Consider the following 16,493-nt stretch of genomic DNA (forward strand, 5'->3'; position numbering starts at 1 on the left):
TCTTCATGAATCTCAGTAAGGTCAGAAAACTCCAGCGGCAATGAATGAATCAAAGAACAGAGGAGAATCGCTGCATCTCAGCATTGGTGTGCTGGCTATTAGCGCAGGTAGGGGATATTTATGTAACCTGTTCCCTTCCAGGATATACCCACATTAATAAAAAAAAACTACCGTAATATAATATAATTTAATATTTTGTATAAGTTTTAATGCTTTTTTTTTTATTCTTCTGTTTTAGGGAGTTTACTTCTGTCAATAGAATATTACAGTGCTGGTGCATCTGCTTCTCTTATCCCCCCATCTGCTCTGGGCATCCTCCTCGTTATATTAGCTGCCATTTTGGGATATGCAGGTATGGATCTATTCACAGAATATGTTGGCTTAACAGGGCTGTCCGCCACTGATCACTTGCGCCTCAGTAGGTGAGCGGCGCTGATGTTGTTGCATCTGTACACACCTATTGGGAGCATGATACCTGCCAATTGCGCACACGACCTGGAGGTGGAAGTAGATGTGACATGATCGTTGCCGCTCAACTACTAATGCAGAAGTGAGTGGTGCCTGACCATCCCTTTAACTGTGTTTATAAAGTTTAATAGTTATTAAGAATTATATTTCATTCATGAGCATTGCATAGATATGTGCATGACACATCATCATCATCATCAGTTCTTACATGTATATGATGTATGTTTGCTGTTCAGATGAATGCCGCCTGTAGTCTGTAAATAGCTATCTTATATCGTAGAATAGAAACTATTAAGTAACTATGGTATTGACTGAGAGCTTTAGCATTTCATCATAATGAACGGCACTTACAGAAATCAATAAGAGCTTTGTTGCTTGACAATATGTGAAAACAAGTTATATGAATATAAAAATAAAAATTTCTACATTAAAAAAATAGATAAAGTGATTATAAATAATAATAATGTACTAATACCATTGTATAAACAGTTTATTAAAGTGAATTTGTCAGTAAGTTTTTGCTACCCCGTCTGAGAGCAGCATGATTTAGGGGCAGAGACCCTGATTCCAGCGGTGCCACTTATTGGGATTCTTGCTCTAGTTTTGATAAAATCATTGTTTTACTGGCTGCAGATCTAGCAGTTCTCTGAATGCTGAGCTCCGTAAACCCTGCCCACATCATTGATTGGCAGCATTCTGTGTACACTGTGCATAGGCAGAAAGCTGCCAATTAGTGGTGAAGGAGGGGTTATACAGAGTCAAGAAAGGATTATATGGCAGTAGGTTTATCAGACTTCCAGTGATAATCTCCTGATGATAAAACTGTTAATCAAAACTACAGCAAGCAGTCAGTACATGACACATGAACCAGAGTCTTGATTATATCATGCTTTTCTCAGCTTAGGTACCAAAATCCTGGTGAGATATTGTTTTTAAACACTAAAGTTTTTAGAACAGCCGTAAAATTAACCCTTAGAAATAATTCTCATTGCGCCCCCATGCTATAAAAGGCTGCTGAAGCAAACAAGAGAGGGCAGAGTATTGGTGGAGTGGGAATGATGTGGAAATGTGAAAATATATTACCCTATGGAATGTTTCTGAAGAAAATACAGAACTAAAAATTATTATTCATTTTATATTATCGTTGTCATTTGCACAATAGGAATCCGAAAGATCCGAGGAAACGTTTCCCTGTGGGTCTCGTTTTACTGGACAGTGTCAGCTCTGTGGTGCGGATATGGAGTCAACCTGATCCTGAGAGGAACCAATGTCATCAGCATCTCGGAAATGAGAAATGCAATAGTTCCTGGTTTAGTAGCATTTTTCCTGGGGCTGTTCATTATCGGTATAGTGGGGATCCTTCAAAAGGAAACTCTCCTTGCTCTGATGTGTGTCACACTTTCTCTTTCCAGCATTCATGAAATAGTTATATTCTATGACAGCAGAGTGGGCACCTCGGCAGTTGCATGTAATTATCTTATAGTCGTGCTCCTTGGGCTATACTTCGCGGGCGGTCGCACTCTCCATAGCATCACGAAGGGGCGGGTTATTTTACCAGGAACAGACATAACTAACAAAAGCAACGAGCAAGGCGCATCCGGTGGTTCCGGTAAGGTAGCGTTCATAGCTGCTTGCTTCATTCTTAACATGGTGGCCTCCAGTGTGTTCGGCTGCCGACTCCTTGGAATAACCAGTAGTCTTTTCGTTGGTCAGGTGGCATGGCTGTGGACAGCTGCGGTCTACCAGACCGTTATCTGTATCTTCTCATACCGTAACTATCACATGCTAGAAGCTACACACTTTGCATTTTTCTCCATTTTGAGATATGCTGAAGGCTATTCTCTACTGTATCAGTTCTTAAACACAAGTCAGTTAAATTACCCCGTCCCATTCTTGGTGGTTTTCTCCATACTATTTTTTGTCCTCACTTTGTTTGCAAGTATTCACAGCCCTATACAAGCAATATATCTACTGTTTTATGTTGCCTACTGCATTGCATTAGCTTGTAACCCTCAAGGATTTTTTCATGGTGGACCTCAGGGAGTTAATATCGCAATATACATTGTTTCAGCCATTATAGTTCTAATCACTTTATACAATGCAAAGTCATCCACAACTATCCCAACAGGTGAGGGTATCATCAAGAAACTATTCATCAGTAATAAGGTTTTCCAGCTCCGTCAAGATAAAGATATCAATGAACCCTACCTTGGATATTCCAAGTACGGTGACGCAGAAATCCTTGCTCATGCATGCAATATTTTGGCTGCCTTTGCCATGACTATGCCAGGGAACCCTAATGAACGTTTGGTTACAGTTGTCTTACCATGGGTTGTGGTTGCTGGAGGACTTTATAATCTCATCTGTGGGTCAGTAGCTTTCTCCCGTGGCAAGACGCTGGAGAGCAATGCCTTCATTCTGTATGGGGTAATGTGGGTGATATGGGGAATCTCCAGGTATAGTGGTATCTACAGCACGAGCAGGGGGTTCAATACCGCCGTAGGAATCATATGCTTTATCCTCTTCAATAGTTTCATTGTTTTCAGCACACTTTTCCTAACCAAAGCTTGGTTTGTGTATGCTCTCACCTTCCAACTTATCTTAATCAGCTTTCTTCTCGATGCGATCAATGTGCTCCCTCAAGGCTACGATATAGCCGTTACAATTATATTTGGCCTTGCGGGATTCTACTTATTTCTTTCAACTCTTCACAATACCACTTTTGAAGCTCCCCTAATACCAGTTGGCAGCCCCATTATCAAAATTAGTGGTTTTACCAATGACAGATCTAAATGTCCTCACTTAATTTCTACAAGAACCAGCTCAGTCCAAAAAATTGCAGGTAAGATATTAACTTTTTATTTTTTAAGTTTTCTTTATATCTATGTCAGCAGCAACTAATAATAGTTTCTTTAGAAGACTAACAAATATAATTTTAATTTTTCTACTTTTATAGAAATTATGAAAAATGGAGGGATATGTGGCGTACCTACCGACACGGTGTACGTACTGGTGGCCGCTTGCAATCACCCGGAAGCAGTGGAGAGGGCATATAAGTAAGTTCAGCTACAACACAGTGATGGTTTTCTGAAAATACAATTTATATAGTTAAAGGAACACTGCAGGCAAAGCCTATTCACTGATTATTACCCGTGGGGGGTGCATGACCCAGTTTGTAAGTGCACCAAAGAGGAAACTCTGTATTATGCGGCGCCACCTCAACTTCTTAAGAATTCTAAAAATTCCTGCCAAGTTCGTAAGAACTTGGAAAGAATTCATGGAAAGGAAGAGTCCAGATTGTGTTACTTTGATCTATTATTTTCCAATGTAAACTAACAATAGAAGATCCAAAAATAAGAAGTTTTAAGCTTCAATAATTTTTTGACAGTAATATAAAATATATTGTAACCCGTCATTAATCAACAATTCTGTAATGAGATTTACTTTGCCCTTTTGCAGGACGAAACGTCAGGCTCAGGATCGCCCAATGTCTCTTTGGATATCAAGCCTACAGCAATTAAAACCTGCAAAACATTTGCTCAGTCCTTTGTTATGGGACTTTATGGAAGCAGCTTGGCCCTCATCTATCAGTCTTGTGATCCCAAGAGGTGAGTACGTATGTAGAGCTACAAGAAATAGTCATCTCTTCAAGACCCATATGCAACAGTGCAACAGATAGAAAATACAATAAATAGTTCCATCATGCCCCTTATTTTTGCGTTACACCAGAACTTACCGTGATGTATGATAAAAATTTATATTGTGGTACCATGTTATGCAGAAATTGCTAAAATGTAAAAACATTTATTTCACCCATAGGACCATGGTTGGATGTCTTAGGTGCTCGTGAATCTGCAAAATACATCGGGACACCTCAGAGCATTGCTATACGGATACCGGACTGTTCAGTGACCACTCACTTAATTGACATGGTAAGAGAAAAATCTACTAAACTTCTCTCAAAGTTATATATATACAAAAATAGTCAAATTCATACTTAGAAATGGTTTTTCAAAAACTAATATCTGACAAAATAATATTAAACTCTATTCACCCTGCAGGTCGGCCCCATTGCAGTCACATCAGCCAATCCTTCCGGAGAAGCAGACACTACCCATCACAACCAAGTCTATGCAAAATTAGGAGATAAGGTGAATATGGAGGATAAATATTTAGCTAATCGTAGTTTACAAGTTGAAAAACAATAGGTAAAAGCATCTATAATTTATTTTAGGTTGATGGCGTACTGTGTGATGGGGCGTCTCCTGAAAATATTGCTTCTACTGTGGTAGATTGCACAAAAATAGAAACTGGTAACATCGCATTCTTTAGGGTTGGCATCGTTCCTAAGTCACAGGTAACGCAGTTATACTAATATATTATCATCATATTTTATATACGGTACTTTTTTTTGCATTTTTGGGCACAGTTATTCCATTGTCTAATTGATATGTTCATTTAGAGGAATGCAAAAGATATGATAAACATTTTCCATTTGTATGCCATATGCTGGACATTTTTAGTGGCAACGCAAGTTCAATAAGAATTTTTAAAAAAGGGTCATTTTCTACCCAGAAAAGGCGCCATTTTAATTATTCTTTGAAAGATTATTTTTGCTAAACTCAGAAAATCTATTTAGGAAAGCTCATAAGTTTATAATAAAGAAACAATGTATTCCCTAGAGCCACAGCACAGATGAATTTGTATATTAATAACAGACCAGTATCAGTTTATTAATTAATTACAGATCTGGAATAACAGGATTTTCTAAACTATCTGGAGTATGATTATATTAAAAGCACTCGTCTAGAAAGTCCGCTGTATTCATAGGGTGCTTGGTTTATGGTTAGAAAGCCGTCCAAATATCGATAGCAATACTTCTGGGAAGAAAAGTGAAAAACAATCAGTATATAGTAAAATCAGAAAACTTGTTTGCTAACACAAAGTATTATACTTTTCAGGTTTTACAGATATTAGACCAAGTGCAGCAGAAGCACAAGAAGGGTCTTGTTAATGGGGGATTCGCTGGATCCACAGAAGAAATCACACAGAGTGGGTGTAATAACCAGGCCGATGTGCGGCACAACACCAACCCTGAAGATAATGAACACGTATCATATGATAACAACGGCTTTACAATAGATGATGAATCCCAGTGAATTTAATATTTCTGAATTTAGCTATATTTTTGTAAAAATTGAAGGACACGCTCTAATTTTTGTATCTATTTATATTGTTTTAATATTGTACAGTTAATAAATATTAAATATTTTTGTAAAAAAAATGTCTTCGGCTTCCAATTATTTGAAAGGACTTTTATTTTGTTATTTTACATTTTTATCAAGTAACATAGGATTAATAACGCTAAATATGTTTATTTTAACCTTAAAAATCTGCATGTTGCACTTTGCAGTTGTCTGTGAGTACAATCTTTATAGATGGCATTCTGATTTTTTTTTTTACAAAGTGTAATAAAATTGTACGTGGATTCTTCTTTTTAGTTTGAATATAACCCTTTTTTTCAAGTATTGAGCTATAATTACCTGTAATATAAAACATAGGGATAACAAGACAATTGTATCATTGTTGCCTCCCAAAACCTCTCGCGAAGCTAAAAAAAAAAGAGAAAAACTGTAAAGACAATTATTTAATGATTTACAGTCCACAGTTGAAGTTTTGTTGAAAAATAAACGCTTTTAGTAGATTAATGAAAAGACATGATTCATGACACTATAAGGATTTCACTGATATAAAGTGAAGAAAGTGGTAAATAACAGTGATTTGGAACTACGACAGCTACAAATTCTCAAAAGTGGTCTTAAAGTGAATCATAATCAAGGTAAAATTTTCTGTGACCAAGATAGTACATAAAAGTGAAAGGGGTGAACATTCTAAAATTATGTTAAAAAGTAAAGAACAAGCTTGCTTTTTTAGTGAGTAAAAACATTTACACAACTTTGACATACTATATAACACTCAAGGCAATTCTGATGCAAATAAAGAAAAAATAAACAATTATCTAATGATTGTGCATTGAAAGGATAACCAAGGAATTGCTACACAATTGCAAAAAAATATGTAGAATTTTTTTTGTCAATGCAGAAAATGGATAATCTGGCTTCACAAACAAACACAGCTTCTGTATTTGTGGGTAAATGCAAAGTCCAAGAAAGTGGTTAAAAGGTCTGATAAATAGCAGCTAAAGCATGGTGTGTAGCAGGGCTAGGACATCTACGCATTTCAACTGCAGCCCCTTGCTTTAGCCATGCTTTAGCCATACTATTTATCAGACCTTTTAACCACTTTCTTGGACTTTTTCTTCATTTGTGGGTAAACACGTTTTGTTTGCTCTTGAAGTCGGAGTACCCATTTTCCACACATACAGTGCCTAAAAGTAGTATTCAACCCCCTGCAGATTTAGCAGGTTTAATAAGATGCAAATAAGTTAGAGCCTTCAAACTTCAAACAAGAGCAGGATTTATTAACAGATGCATAAATCTTACAAACCAAAAAGTTTTGTTGCTCAGTTAAATTTTTATAAATTTTAAACATAAAAGTGTGGGTCAATTATTATTCAACCCCTAGGTTTAATATTTTGTGGAATAACCTTTGTTTGCAATTACAGCTAATAATCGTCTTTTATAAGACCTGATCAGGCCGGCACAGGTCTCTGGAGTTATCTTGGCCCACTCCTCCATGCAGATCTTCTCCAAGTTATCTAGGTTCTTTGGGTGTCTCATGTGGACTTTAATCTTGAGCTCCTTCCACAAGTTTTCAATTGGGTTAAGGTCAGGAGACTGACTAGGCCACTGCAACACCTTGATTTTTTGCCTCTTGAACCAGGCCTTGGTTTTCTTGGCTGTGTGCTTTGGGTCGTTGTCTTGTTGGAAGATGAAATGACAACCCATCTTAAGATCCTTGATGGAGGAGCGGAGGTTCTTGGCCAAAATCTCCAGGTAGGCCGTGCTATCCATGTTCCCATGGATGCGGACCAGATGGCCAGGCCCCTTGGCTGAGAAACAGCCCCACAGCATGATGCTGCCACCACCATGCTTGACTGTAGGGATGGTATTCTTGGGGTCGTATGCAGTGCCATCCAGTCTCCAAACGTCACGTGTGTGATTGGCACCAAAGATCTCGATCTTGGTCTCATCAGACCAGAGAACCTTGAACCAGTCAGTCTCAGAGTCCTCCAAGTGATCATGAGCAAACTGTAGACGAGCCTTGACATGATGCTTTGAAAGTAAAGGTACCTTACGGGCTCGTCTGGAACGGAGACCATTGCGGTGGAGTACGTTACTTATGGTATTGACTGAAACCAATGTCCCCACTGCCATGAGATCTTCCCAGAGCTCCTTCCTTGTTGTCCTTGGGTTAGCCTTGACTCTTCGGACAAGCCTGGCCTCGGCACGGGAGGAAACTGTCAAAGGCTGTCCAGGCCGTGGAAGGCTAACAGTAGTTCCATAAGCCTTCCACTTCCGGATGATGCTCCCAACAGTGGAGACAGGTAGGCCCAACTCCTTGGAAAGGGTTTTGTACCCCTTGCCAGCCTTGTGACCCTCCACGATCTTGTCTCTGATGGCCTTGGATTGCTCCTTTGTCTTTCCCATGTTGACCATGTTTGAGTGCTGTTCACAAGTTTGGGGAGGGTCTTAAATAGTCAGAAAAGGCTGGAAAAAGAGATAATTAATCCAAACATGTGAAGCTCATTGTTCTTTGTGCCTGAACTACTTCTTAATACTTTAGGGGAACCAAACAGAATTCTGGGGGGTTGAGGGGTTGAATAATAAATGACCCTCTGATAAAACTTTTCACAATTTAAAAAAAAAATAAACAAAGAAATAACATTCTTTTTTACTGCAGTGCATTTCACACTTCCAGGCTGATCTACAGTCCAAATGTCACAATGCCAAGTTAATTCCAAATGTGTAAACCTGCTAAATCTGCAGGGGGTTGAATACTACTTGTAGGCACTGTATGTTACTGCGTCCACTCAAAGATGTCTCCTGTGCTCTGAACTACAAGGACATCTGATGAGGGTGACCTAGATTAATTTCCTCCTGTTTCATACCTTTTTGTCCCTTTAATTGTCTTCTGATTGGTAGACTTCCAGAGTCTGAGACCCGCACTGATTGCTCAAAAGAGAACTGAGATGTGCTAAACTCAGGAGGCAAAAGCTGTGTGCTCTTCGCTCCCTAGATGAGCATTTCTCAGCGCTCTTTTGAGCAAACAATGGGAGTTGGACTCCTTTGAAAAAATGAACTAAATAGTAGTAAGTGATCGCAAGCATCAATCAATTCTTATTTCTACCATTTCGGTCAGACAAGACCTTCATCAGAAAAATGTTGAAAAGAGCAAAAAAAAAAAGAAATTATACATGTATCCATCTAATAGACAGTCATACAAGAATTATACTGCTAGTGATATAGACTAAAGAAATACATAGCATACAAGTCACTCAAAACCTGGGCCCCCAGAAATCTGATGGGAATTAAAGGGACAAAAAATAAGTTTGCAAATGTTTTAAAGGGTTTGTAAAAAAAAATGTATATTGCTTTCATTTAAGGAGTTATATACACAAGGAAATTACTTTTGAATATCAGATGACCTCTGAGATCATAGCTTCTGAAAGCACTGAGTAAAATTGTGTTTAACCACATTTTTCCATGTTTTTTTCAGCAAGGACCGCTACAGTGACAAGGGGTCACTCAAAGTGAATGGTCTCACTCTACTTGTCCATGATAAGGCTATCATATCATATAGAAGAGCAAAGCATATATGCATATCGTATAGTAACATCACACATGCAATTATACACGTGTACATCATTGGTTAATAATGGGGTAGCCCAAAGCTAACTGATAGATAACCATATCTATAGGACAGATCATCAGCATCAGCTAGGTAAGGCTCTGACACCCAGCACCGCCACCGATCAGCTACCTGTGCAGATGTAAAAAGTGTATAGTCAGAACTGCAAAGTACTGCACACTGTTTAGTAGTGCTTCAGGGTGGTATAGATCAGCTCTTATTCACACGAATGGAAGCTGATGTACAATTCCCAGCAGCAGCCACTAAACTGTGTGCGTAGCTGTGCTTTTATGAGTTCAAATATTGTTTTGCATCCAGAAACTTCCTAAGCAAGATAATAGATAATAAGCCAGGCCTTCACAATATACGGCCCACAGGCCTCATGTGGTCTGCTGAATTATGTGCTGCCTGCGGAGAGCAGGTGACAATCATCAAGAATACCCAATGGACATGCTCACGCAATACACTCGTGCCACTTGCTCCTGAGGAAGTCCCTGGGGTGACGACACGCATTGGGTGGGCTGCATGGATGCCGGTTAATGACCCTGGTCTCTCCTAAAGAACACTTACGAGTGTAATGCTTGAGCATGTCCATTGGGTATTCTTGATGATTGTCTGAAAAAAAGGTTAAATCTACCTGCTAGACTAATTTATGTCTGTCAGTTATCTATATTGGTAAGACACTAGGTAATATTTTTATTTTTATCTAAGACACCTGGGGCTGTTCTGTTTTGCCCCTTGGCGTATTTAACAATAAATTATATTTATATTGGGAACCAATCATCAGGTGTCTGGGATCAACTATAAATGGACTGCTTATGACGGTATTTACTGTTATTGATATTTCATAATGATTTAGGATATGTGATTGAGAGACTTCAGGTAATCAATCGGACCCTTGCTTGTGTTCTCCCCCTATCTGTTTGGGTGCAATCTGCTTACATTTTTGCGATGTTAAATGTTTTTAATATTTCTAGTGTATGGTTAACTGACATTAATAAAATTTTGTAATTCTATATGTTGATCCCTGCGTATGTGCATGTCTCTTTCTCTTGTCTTTGTATCGGTGATTGTGATCATGTAACAATCCATAACATGCTTCATGGTAAAACTGAAAAATCCTCAAAATTTAGTTTTGAGACTATGAGGAGGATTTGGTTGAGTTTCTGCTCCAAGAACTCAGTGTAAGTTTGGGGGTGTTCACATTGATTTTTTTGGAGCAGAAACTCTCCAAATCCTCCTCAAATATTCAAATCTTGGTTTTGTTAATGTATTCATGTAAATACCCCCTAACATTTTTTTTGCGGCCCTTCAAATTGGTTCAGTATGACAATGTGGATATGAGAGCAAAAACTGCTGTGTACCCCCATAATAGACTCTCATCAATCTGATAATGATTACCTATTGAGAAGATAAGTTATCAATATAATCATCTTGGAAAACCACATTATATATATATATGAAATATTTAAATAACAAAAGGTTTATAGTGTCTGTTTGAGAAATGAAAGTTAGCGGACTCACCACCAGGTGCATAGATCACACTGTCTGTGGGCAGTAATTTTGGAAAGAAAAGACATCCCGATCCAAATAAAATACATGTCAGATCAAATAGTATCCTTATTAACAGTATAAGTTTAATATACTATGAAAAAAAATCATATTTGATCCAAAACGCCTCAGTTTTTGCTCCTGTGTCTTTTTCATCTGCTGTGGATTGCTCAAAAGGTATAATGGGATTTTGTTGGATCGTTGGATTTGGGTGTCTTTTACTTCCTCCATAGTATCTGTTTGGTTGAAGAATAAATGGTGTGGAATTTAAGTAAAGAAAACACAAATTGTTCAAACTGACAATATATGCATGTAATAATGAAGCAATAATTAGAAAACATTCCCAAAATATTATTCTATTGGACATTTTTGAAGTTGTAGTAAGTCAATGCCACCTTAAAATACAGCTCAAACATCTGAAATACGTCAGAAGTAAAGGGATTGGCCACCTTGGGGACTTTGTTTTACTTAAATGCAGGTATTTGGGATTAAAAAATAATTTCTGTAATTGGGTTTCAGTACAAATTTTGCACCAGTTTTCCAGTATCTTTGCTCCACTGCACAGTCATCTTTAATGCTGACTGAGGTCATAAATCAGCTGAGAGGAGCTCAGAAAAACATTAATAAAAATAGTTACAAACTTTCCTGTTAAATGCTAAATTCTTACTCCCTGGAAATATCCAATGATACCAGTAATAAGGCCAAATGTTCCCGTTCTTTGTAGAATTTTTACAGCTAATTTATTACTGGAAATCTTCAATTAATTACTACTCAATTAGGGAAGGATTACTTTACTTCTTCCAGATGCGTTTTTTGTTAACAGTGATAAATTCATTGATCTTAGACAAGTAAGATACTTAATATTTTATACATTCTTCATAAATGTATTTTAATTATTTGCTCTTATTGCATTAGAAGGATATGCTTGTCATTTTTGCAGATTTTGCAAAGGGACCCAAGGACTTCATGTTACTCATCTGCTTATATTAGACACAGACACATGGGTAGACACAGATAGAAGAAGGCCTCTGTGCAGAAACAGTAATGAGCAATTTTCAGTCCAATAATTGACATCTGTAACAGAAGCTGATTGCTGCCTAAGGGTACCGTCACACAGTACCATTTACATCGCTACGACGGCACGATTCGGGCCGTCGCAGCGTCGTAGGATTATCGCTCCAGCGTCGTAGACTGCGGTCACACGTTGCAATCACGGTGCTGGAGCGATGCCGAAGTCCCCGGGTAACCAGGGTAAACATCGGGTTACTAAGCGCAGGGCCGCGCTTAGTAACCCGATGTTTACCCTGGTTACCAGCGTAAAAGTAAAAAAAAAAAAAACCGTACATACTCACCATCTGATGCCCATCAGGTCCCTTGCCGTCTGCTTCCTGCTCTGACTGTGATCCGGCCGTACAGTGAGAGCAGATCACAGCGGCGACGTCACCGCTGTGATCTGCTCTCACTTTCCGGCCGGCAGACAGTCAGAGTGGAAAGCAGATGGCAAGGGACCGGACGGACATCAGATGGTGAGTATGTACGGTTTGTTTTTTTTTACTTTTACGCTGGTAACCACGGTAAACATCGGGTTACTAAGCGCGGCCCTGCGCTTAGTTACCCGATGTTTACCCTGGTTACCAGCGAACGCATCGCTGGATCGCTGTCACACACAACGATCCAGCGATGACAGCGGGAGATCCAGCGACGAAAGAAAGTTTCAAACGATGTGCTACGACGTACGATTCTCAGCTGGGTGCCTGATCGCAGTAGCGTGTCAGACACTGCGAGATCGTAACGATATCGCTAGAATGTCACGAATCGTGCCGTCGTAGCGATAAAAATGTCACTGTGTGACGGTACCCTTAGAGGTAGAAGATGTCCCTTACCCCTTTGGCCCCGATGCAGCTGCACACTCTGCACCATTGGCATGTCCACCCCTGGTTAGATACCTCGATTTATCTAAGAGTGTAAGGCCATGTGCACACGTTAAGTATTCTTCGCGTTTTTTTCGCATTTTTTCGCTATAAAAACGTGATAAAAACGCGAAAAAAACGCTTACATATGCCTCCTATTATTTTAAGTGTATTCCACATTTTTTGTGCAAATGTAGCCTTTTTTTCCGCGAAAAAATCGCATCGCGGAAAAAAAAGCAACATGTTCATTAAAATGCGGAATTGCAGGGGATTCCGCACACCTAGGGGTCCATTGATCTGCTTACTTCCCGCACGGGGCTGTGCCCACCATGCGGGAAGTAAGCAGATTATGTGCGGTTGGTACCCAGGGTGGAGGAGAGGAGACTCTCCTCCACGCACTGGGCACCATATAATTGGTCAAAAAATAAGAATTAAAATAAAAAATAGTCCTATACTCACCCTCGATGTCTTCCCGCCTCTCCGGTGCATGCTGCCGCTTCGGTTCCTGTAGCTGGTGTGCGGTGAAAGACCTGCCGATGACGTCACTGTCCTGTGATTGGTCGTGAGCGGTCATGTGACCGCTCATGTGACCGTGACGTCACGGAAGGTCCTGTGCGCACAGACCAGCTATAGGAAGAGGAACGGACGCCGGTGAGGAGATGTCTGGGTGAGTATAAGCATTTTTTAATTTTTTTTTATTTTTAAACATTCTATCTTTTACTATAGATGCTGCATAAGCTGCATCTATAGTAAAAAGTTGGTCACACTTGTCAAACGCTATGTTTGACAAGTGTGACCAACCTGTCAGTCAGTTTTCCAAGCGATGCTACAGATCGCTTGGAAAACTTTAGCATTCTGCAAGCTAATTACGCTTGCAGAATGCTAAAAAAAACGCAAAAAAAAAAACGGAAAAAAAACGCAAAAAAAAAAATGCGGATTTCTTGCAGAAAATTTCCGGTTTTCTTCAGGAAATTTCTGCAAGAAATCCGCAACATGTGCACATACCCTTAGGCTTAGTCACCAAAGAGACATTTTCTGTTTCAAAATATCAGTTGTTTTCTTTTTGTGACAAAACATAGTTGTGATTCTACAGAATTTTGCGTAATGTACAGTACAGAATTACAACATCACTACTATATTGACTGACATTTACATCTAAACATATTTAACCCACAATAGAAGGAAATACCGAAATAGCCAAAAGCCTATTAGGTCACCTAAAATACTAAGAAAACCAACATGACTTCCTGGTGAAGAAATACAAATCCATACAGTTTGGTCAATGCATATGTTTTATTAAAAAACATAAAAGACACAATTAAATATGGAGAGGCAGAGAAAAAAGACCTTAGGCAACGCAATTAATACATATGCTCTTTTCAGCCATGTGTAAAAGTATAATTTACAGCAACATTGACTGATCATCAAACAATCAGATGTGATAAAACTTGTGATAAAAATGCCGGTAGTGCTGTTAAGGTACTGTCAAATTAAGCGACGCTGCAGCGATATAGACAACGATGCCGATCGCTGCAGCGTCGCTGTTTCGTCGTTGTGTGGTCGCTGGAGAGCTGTCACACAGACAGCTTTCCAGCGACCAACGATGCCGAAGTCCCCGGGTAACCAGGGTAAACATCGGGTTACTAAGCGCAGGGCCGTGCTTAGTAACCCGATGTTTACCCTGGTTACCAGTGTAAATGTAAAAAAAAACAAACACTACATACTTACATTCCGGTGTCTGTCGCGTCCCCCGGCGTCCGCTTCCCTGCACTGTGTAAGCGCCGGCCGTAAAGCAGAGCGGTGACGTCTCTGCTTTACGGCCGGCCGGCGCTGACACAGTGCAGGGAAGCCGACGCCGGAGGACGCGTCAGACACCGGAATGTAAGTATGTAGTGTTTGTTTTTTTACATTTACAATGGTAACCAGGGTAAATATCGGGTTACTAAGCGCGGCCCTGCGCTTAGTAACCCGATGTTTACCCTGGTTACCAGTGAAGACATCGCTGAATCGGCGTCACACACGCCGACTCAGCGATGTCAGCGGGTGAGCCAGCGACGAAATAAGGTGCTGGCCTTCTAGCTCCGACCAACGATGTCACAGCAGGATCCTGATCGCTGCTGCGTGTCAAACACAACAATATCGCTATCCAGGACACTGCAACGTCACAGATCGCTATCGTTATCGTTAAGTTGTTCAGTGTGAAGGTACCTTTAGCCTAAAAAACAGTGGGACATCTTTATTATCGGAGCTTTTCTTAGTGTATACACATTGACCATAATTTCTTTAATCTGCTCTTATCCAGATCTAGTAATCTGAGTGTTTAACATTTTAGTCGTTAAACATATATTGTGGAATCAGTTTTGTAATTCAAATAATCATAAATCTAATGTCAACAGTAGTTAAATTAAATCTGTGTAAAATTACACAGATCCTTGTACGTGAATAGTCAGTTCTCTAAAAAGTTTTAGAGTTCTTGTTTTTCTTACAGGAACCATTTCTTACTTTACATGGTCAGGGCATCTCAACCCTCTGAAGATGCCTTTACATCTCTGTTTCATCCCTTCTGTGTTGGTAACTTTGTGCTCCACTTCATTTATGGTGGTCATGAAAAACCAATTTACTAATTTCTGAAGAAAACGTTGAGACCACATTCAGACTTGCGTCAGTTGCTTCAGTATGCGTCAACCAAAGCATAGAAAAATGGTAACAGAAAAATTTAATAGCCTTCTTATTTTGGACCCACACTTAGTTTTAGTTTCCAAATACTCATGCAAAATACTCTGCTCTGTTCTGAATTCTTCTGAATAAGACGTACAATTCAATGTTTAATAGGAACAGAAAAAAAGGATAAAAATGGATAGAAGCAGGGGCTGGCTGGCAATGTTCAGCCTGGGGGGCAATCACAAGGCAGTGGCCCTCCTTTTCCCTGCTTATATCTGGCCACTGCATTAAAGTAGCAGAGATAACAGGCTTTAAAAACAGGCTGGTACACAGATATGGGAACTGAACGGAGCTTGCTGCATAGATATGGGAGCAGAATCGAGCTTACTCCAGAGATATGGGAACAGAACGGAGCTTACTACAGAGATATGGGAGCAGAACAGAGCTTATTATAGAGATATGGGAGCCGAACCGAGCTTAAGGTACCTTCACATTAAGCGACGCTGCAGCGATAGCGACAACGATGCCGATCGCTGCAGCGTCGCTGTTTGGTCGCTGGAGAGCTGTCACACAGACCGCTCTCCAGCGACCAACGATGCCGAGGTCCCCGGGTAACCAGGGTAAACATCGGGTTGCTAAGCGCAGGGCCGCGCTTAGTAACCCGATGTTTACCCTGGTTACCAGCGTAAAATGTAAAAAAAAACAAACAGTACATACTTACATGCGTCCCCCGGCGTCCGCTTCCTGCACTGACTGAGCGCCGGCAGTAGCAGGGCACAGCGGTGACGTCACCGCTGTGCTGTGCTTTCACTTTCACTTTGCGGCGCTCAGTCAGTGTGGGAAGCGGACGCCGGGGGACGCATGTAAGTATGTACTGTTTGTTTTTTTTACATTTTACGCTGGTAACCAGGGTAAACATCGGGTTACTAAGCGCGGCCCTGCGCTTAGTAACCCGATGTTTACCCTGGTTACCAGTGTAAAATATCGCTGGTATCGTTGCTTTTGCTGTCAAACACAACGATACACGGCGATCGGACGACCAAATCAAGTTCTGAACTTTATTCAGTGACCAGCGACATCACAGCAGGATCC

General features: G+C 40.0%; 1 protein-coding gene across 1 annotated transcript; it reads left to right on the forward strand.

The window, feature by feature from the left end:
• LOC143805544 (uncharacterized) lies at nt 1-5,743 on the forward strand. The gene is made up of 9 exons (XM_077285028.1): nt 1-107; nt 239-352; nt 1,631-3,310; nt 3,425-3,524; nt 3,928-4,076; nt 4,288-4,400; nt 4,530-4,619; nt 4,703-4,825; nt 5,430-5,743. Exons 1-9 carry the CDS (start codon nt 41-43, stop codon nt 5,625-5,627), a joined length of 2,634 nt encoding a protein of 877 aa, XP_077141143.1. The 5' UTR covers nt 1-40; the 3' UTR covers nt 5,628-5,743.
• The last annotated feature ends 10,750 nt before the right edge of the window (nt 5,744-16,493 follow it).

Source organism: Ranitomeya variabilis, chromosome 2 (assembly GCF_051348905.1).
Source record: "Ranitomeya variabilis isolate aRanVar5 chromosome 2, aRanVar5.hap1, whole genome shotgun sequence".
NCBI classification, from domain to species: domain Eukaryota; kingdom Metazoa; phylum Chordata; class Amphibia; order Anura; family Dendrobatidae; genus Ranitomeya; species Ranitomeya variabilis.

What these genes read in the sequence shown, in the direction of transcription:
- LOC143805544 (XM_077285028.1), top strand. Translation starts at nt 41, where the DNA reads ATGAATGAATCAAAGAACAGAGGAGAATCGCTGCATCTCAGCATTGGT. An exon ending in CCACTCACTTAATTGACATG is followed by an intron (nt 4,401 to 4,529) that starts GTAAGAGAAAAA and finishes TTCACCCTGCAG; the next exon opens with GTCGGCCCCATTGCAGTCAC. An exon ending in GCATCGTTCCTAAGTCACAG is followed by an intron (nt 4,826 to 5,429) that starts GTAACGCAGTTA and finishes TATACTTTTCAG; the next exon opens with GTTTTACAGATATTAGACCA.